General features: G+C 42.7%; 1 protein-coding gene across 1 annotated transcript; it reads right to left on the bottom strand.

Moving 5' to 3' along the window:
* Positions 1 to 1,120: 1,120 nt before the first annotated feature.
* On the bottom strand, positions 1,121 to 5,551 carry LOC131852997 (uncharacterized). The gene has a single exon (XM_059203781.1). The coding sequence runs from the start codon at positions 5,373 to 5,375 to the stop codon at positions 2,184 to 2,186; it is 3,192 nt and encodes a 1,063-aa protein (XP_059059764.1). The 5' UTR covers positions 5,376 to 5,551; the 3' UTR covers positions 1,121 to 2,183.
* Positions 5,552 to 6,517: the final 966 nt, after the last annotated feature.

Below are 6,517 nucleotides of genomic sequence, written 5' to 3'. Positions count from 1 at the left end.
GTGTACTATTTGTATAAAAATATTTCTGCAATATAATCAACATTCAAATACAAACATTATCAAAATTAAGTCGATATAATGTTCATATTGCACATATTCATTCAAAAACGATTTCTCGGTACTAAAATGTGAACCGATATGTATTTATGTATTGAAGGGCGCACCCAAATATTCCACCCGTTATGTTTGCACACATCACAACATCTGTCTACGAGCAAAATTCTGAAACTTGTCAGCCCGGTGTCTGCCGGGCGTCGGCCGTACGTCGTCCGGACGCCGGACGTCGGCCGGACGTCGGACGGACGTCGGACGGGACGACGCTTAATGTTGCGTTGGCGTCGCCTTCGGTCGAATTTAAATCGAATAAATAAATAACAAGCGGAATATTTGTTTGCGACTCTACATGGCCATGATATGTTCAATTGAATTATTATTTCTCGCGTAATATGTACAAAGAATTCACGATTCCCTTATAATTTGTTTAGTACATAAATCAATAACTAATACATATGTCATGTCATTTTATTTATTACTATACAAAAAACATTTACATTATTATTTTAAATTATTGCTAGAGAATTTCTTTATCATTAGGCTAAAAAAACATTTAAACATAAATCGTTTCGCAACAGGTAGTTGGCGGAATTAATTTGGCAACGTTCAGGAAGACTACTTTCCTACCACTAACGAAACAGGAATGTATAAACTAAATTCGTTCAAATAACACATTGGTAACTTAATTGGACATAAATTATTCATTTTTATTTTCCGAATTGTATCAGAATAAAAACAAAGAAAGATTAACCTTACATTAAAACAAATGTCAACATATGAAATAATATTAGGAAGCACCGGGAAAAATTTATTCAGAGAATAATAATCAATAGAGTACATAATAATGTATCTAAAACAAATACACTTGGTGGGGACCAAGCGCGGCCGCGGAATTGCGGACCGATCCACGCGATCCAACTCAATGACCGCGACGCGACCTGTTCATTTAGCGGGCGAGGTGATGGTGATGACCCACCCCGGATTACCCCGGTTACCCCGGATTGCCCCGGTTACCCCGGATTGCCCCGGTTACCCCGGATTGCCCCGGTTACCCCGGATTGCCCCGGTTACCCCGGATTGCCCCGGTTATCCCGGTTTGCCCCGGCGCGGCGCGGCGTTCAAATAATTCGAGTTCATTAACTAACATAGCGCCACTTTGCGCTCACCCACACACGACTAGCTACTACTAGGTGTTACATACTTATAAATTTATCAATCATTTTATATTGTACTCGGCGTATTATATTTAAATTTGGCATCTAAATCTTTTACAAATGTATTTTGTACCGTTATTACTTTTTTATATCTCATGTAGAAATAGATTTTTAACAAATAAATTATAATTTATTCCACAGTACCTACAAAATAAATGTCTGGCAATGAAGTCCCTTTTAATATTTACAAAAATTACTCTACTTAAGTATTTTCCAAAATACACATACGTACCATTTTTAACAACTATAGTAAGCAAAACGTAGGAATTTATCTAAAATAAATCTATGGTCCATAGTTCATAATAAACAAAAGATATGCTTTAGTTCGCGTTACTCACTAATATGATTTCAAATAAATCAATTTTAACTAGTATATTATAATTTTCGATTTCATATGTAAAATTGATATGGATTGATATAGTGATTACCGCAGAACTTGCGCTAACGTCATGTAATTACATGTTTAGCGCCCAGACACCCAGGCATGTAAAGTCACCTTGTGCCAACGCAAGGTTAAGTTGAATGAACAATAAAAAACGAGCTCGCGGACTGGAGACTCGTTGGGTGACTGATATCCACGTAGCCGAGCGAGCAACGGCGGCGGCTGCGCAGCCCGACCTATCTAAGTATACACCGACATCGACACACCCTAAGTTCGCGGCGATGCCTACAGTACAATTTGAGCGATTATTCGTCAAACAAATAAACACCGATTTGTGTGCGCCCGTGAATTCTCAACGCTTCTGCTCAGCGTTCTTACCGCTCATTGCCCTATAAAGACGTAATGTATAACATAATTTCCGTTTCAACATTATAAACTACGAATCTAATAAAAATTAATAATTTATTGCAATGTTTCTATTTTTAAATCGAAAATGATATGTGTGCGCGACAATTGTCTTTGTGGCTTTTTGTTTAATTGAGGATGAGGTGAGTCAACGATGTTGGCGAGGTAGACGTCGTAGACGACACCGATGACGACGACATCGATGAACGTAAATTTTTTTTAATATGCGTATCGAAATGTTTAACCATGTGGTCTTTCCTAATGAATCCTTTGCCGCAATGATCGCATGCGAATGGTTTGCAACCGGAGTGCAAACACATGTGTCTGCGCAAATCAGTTTTATGATTGAAAGATTTAGGACATTCATTGCATTTGAACGGTTTATTGTCAGTATGCTTTATGTAATGCCCTTCATAAGACACATCATCAGAGAATCGTTTTCCGCACCGGTCACATTTGAAGGGTTTAGCGCCTGAATGGAAAGTTTTATTGTGCTGAGTAAGGTAACAGGCTTTATTAAAGAGTTTATCGCATTCATAACACTTGTGTACGGTAGCTGGGGCGGTTTTTTTCACCTGATTTCTCTCTGTTAGTGGTGTACTGACAGTAGATGATATGGATGGTGATCCACGACTTTCATTTTCTACCTTCGCGCTTTCCGGACTAGCCGGGGACTTCATCTGAGTCCCATAGTTTTCTTTATTAGCGTAATCCATTATATCCTCTATTTTCAATATTTGTAGTTGACTGGAGTCCGTCCGCAGGATATCATCAATTTCGCGTTTTATTGTTACACCACCGAATGGGTAACTGTATCTATAAAGTTTAACATTTTCCGGGCTATAAGCGACATTTTCCTTAACCGGTTTAGGAGAGTAACTATAATCGTAATCGATATTTTGCCCATTGATGTCAAGATTATTATACTGTAAAGAAGAATTAACTGGATCGACGATAATATATCCTGCGGTCGACTCGTCAGCGACAGCTTGACCCCCCACGTTAGGCTGTGTTACACAGTTTGAAACATAAACGCTAAAGCTCTGCGTTTGGAGCTGCGAAAAACTCGGCAAGCGTCCGCCGGCAGGTTGATTAGACGTTTCCTGTTCCATAACCTCGACTTCTTCTGGTGCAGATTCACCAAAAGTAGCCGGATTGGCTATAGGCAGATTGTTGATAGCCATATCCATAACGTGGGGGGCCATCCCGTTTGGGTAACTCGGTGCTATAGTCTGTTGAAAATTCTGACCCAAATATAATGGGGTGTGCGTGGGGTCCGGTACCGAAGGCCCCAAAGGATCCGTAGACCTCGGACTGTACGGGTTGACACCCAAATGACTGAACGGAGGCAGTGTGTGAGCCGTAAGCCCCGGCGTACTCTGAGTTAGAGGTGGAGTTGAAATATTGCTGGTTGATACTGATAGCAGGCCCCTCATATGGTGATTTTGAGAAACAGAGGGACCTGCTTCCCCGTTTGGGGGATTTCCAGAGGAGGATATTGTAGCGCCCTTACTTCCCTGATGATTACTATCATTTGGGTTCCCTATACCGGGCGGTTGACTACCTATATTAAGCGGATGCGATCCGACTTGATGCTGTAAAGGGTGATTAGCTAAAGGATTATTACTGAAATTATTATCTAAATTACCCTGTTGAAGATGCGTATATGGCGACTTGGACTGCATGGTGGCCACACGATGCGAGCGGTCGAAGTTCTGCGATGCATAGGGCGACTGTAGAGCGGCGTCGTCGACACTGCGCCCGTCCTCGGAAGGCACCGGGCTCTGTGTATTCGAGTCTGCGGTCTGCTGCTGTGCGCGGCCTTGTATTGCATCGCGACTCGGATGATGGTGACTAGAGATAGGCATAGTCGCTGGATCTGGTTGTCCGGATGATCTCACCGCATTTTTATGTAATGTGGTATTATAATGCCTTTTTAAATGTCCAGAACTTGTAAACCATTTATTACAAGCCGTGCAGTTATATGTTTTCGGTCGCCTTGCTTCATTTGATTTCCAATTAGCTCCTTTTCCACCAATAGAGGGCAGTGTGGATGAAGTTGGATTCGCCGGCTGCGTGCTTGTTATCTGTGGTGCCGCAGAAGAGTCATACGGCCGATATGGCGGTTTCATATCGGAATTAGAAGATGCTAATCCCGGATATTCACTCAAAGGAGGCATTTGCACGCCTGGATATATTTTTTGTTCAACATGCATGAATGATTTTTGATCATGATGTCCAGAAAGAAATTTTTCTTGTGAATAAGCAAATTTCTGTTCCGGGTGAAACATTTTGGCTTCTGATGTATAAGATGGTTTTTGTTCAACAAACATCTTTTGATCTTTAAAAAGGGAAACATCTCCATTAAGTTGAGGATTAGTGTACAACTTTTGTGCTTCCCAGGGCATCATTGGAACAGTCCGTGTATTTACTTCCCGACCCTGAGGCGGCGCCTCTTCATATGGTGTTGCCTGTTGGTCGCCCTCATTGCCTTGATAAACCACTTTTTGAGAATCTAAATCTAGTATGTCTGATGATTCTTCATGTTCTTCTTTTATTTTTGTATTCTCATTTTGGTAACCAGAATTATTGTATTGTTTTTGTGGAAATTGTTGAAACGGCAATGAGCCCGTTGCTGGTGCAGTACTGGTACCAGCGTGAGCTGAGTTACAATGTTCATTGAGTTGGACGGCAGAGTCACATACAAAGCCGCACTTATCACATTGGTTAGGTGATGGTGACGGCGTTGGTTGATTCAGTGGCTGTCCATATAGTGGGCTGGACGAAGTCACTTGCGGTACTCGCTCTTGCATATTATACGGATGAAAACGTGCCGGTTTATGATATTCTTGATTTTGATACTGAGATTGCTCCCAGTTAATCTGTTCTGAATGTTGATTTTGTGTAAAGCCAGAATGAGAATAATTATTACCAAATTGTGCTCCTGGTGAAAAGTTGGTTTGATCCGGGTTCTGGTAGGGTGACGGTGCACTGTGATAACTTTGTGGTGTTGCAGGATGAGGGAACTGGGCCGAGGTTTCTGGGGTGGCCCGTTGCTGGAACTCTGGACTCGGCTTGGTAATCATACTGTCACTAGAGTCGGCGGGCGCCGACACTGTTGTCTCGGCCTTCACTTTTACCCCGTTATTATTATCGGTATCATTCTGTGAGTTTTGCGTACCCCACTTCACATATAAATTTTCTTTGTGGTACTGTAGATGTACCTCTAACGAATCAACAGAATCGAAATAGAGACTGCAAATCTTACAGTGATAATCCCTCGACGGCAAGGTCGACGATACAGCGCTGCTGTTAGCCATTTAAGTCATCAATCCCACGGAGAGCACCGTCTCCTCCAACGAAAAAAAAATAATAAAAAAACAACACTCTTCGTGTCGACGTACATGTAGTCCACACTCGATCAGGCGCTACAGGTTAAAGTCATGGCCGCTATCGGCGCGTCTCCCCTCGCGAGTTAACTTATAGTACGGCAATGTTTTCGAAGAAAGTTTTTCGCGGCATTTCCGCTAGCGGGCGGGCGGGCGGCGGTGGCACGTGCGCGCGGTAAACACTGGGCGCCCGCGAGTCGACACCTGCACCACACGACTACTGGCCGCGGGACACCACCGGCACTCGAGCGGTCACTCGCAACGTCTCACTCTCACTTTACTAACAACAAAGTTTCATTGTCAAAGTCCACGATCGGTTATTGTCAAAGTCTTAACAGTGTATAACAAACGAACTAAAATCACAGAAGCGGTTGCAGCGTTATTAACTTGGCACTTGTTTGTGTGAACCCGATCGCGCGATAATGTAGTTTGTATAGTTGGAAGGTGGTGCGGCGCGGATGCGGCGCGGGTCAGCCGGGTACGGACGCAACGAACGTTTACAAGCAACTGACAGCCTTCCCGAAGTCGCCTTCGGGGGCATGACTTCAATAACAATTCGCAACGTCGTCCCCCACCGAGTCGTGCGTGCGAGCGAGAGCAGTACGCGGTGATGAAGTTATCGCTTCTTAGTCCTTTTGTGCGTGCTCGGTGCGAGCGAGACAGTCGCAGCGGGGCCGGCGGACCGCGGGGGACGGGGTTGGTCCTACTCTTTCTCAAAATTGAAATGCCCGGTCGAAATGTCCGGTGATGCTGCGTCCGAGTAGGATAGCGATAGCAGCCACCCTTACCATGCGGGCGGACAGAGCCCTGCGACGAAATTCTCGAACGCATTTTAAACATGCGTCTATGAGTAGCACTATTACTTTATCTTATCAACGCAATTATAATATTGTTGTAATTAAATCTGTGTATGATTATCTATGTATAAAAAATTAGTATTTCGAAATATACTTTTTTAATCTTAAATTTATTTAGGCACTTTTATAAGATATACATTATGCCAAAATAATATAACAAACTTTCGAAAATTAAAGATAATGACATTATAGTATAAATAAATTAAGTAAATGAAG

This window comes from Achroia grisella, unplaced genomic scaffold (assembly GCF_030625045.1).
Source record: "Achroia grisella isolate CSIRO2021 unplaced genomic scaffold, CSIRO_AGI_Agris_v1 utg874, whole genome shotgun sequence".
Taxonomy (NCBI): Eukaryota; Metazoa; Arthropoda; class Insecta; order Lepidoptera; family Pyralidae; genus Achroia; species Achroia grisella.
This window is presented reverse-complemented; position numbering and strand designations above follow the sequence as displayed.

Excerpts from the sequence above, each read along its gene's own strand:
- LOC131852997 (XM_059203781.1), bottom strand. The coding sequence starts at position 5,375 with ATGGCTAACAGCAGCGCTGTATCGTCGACCTTGCCGTCGAGGGATTAT.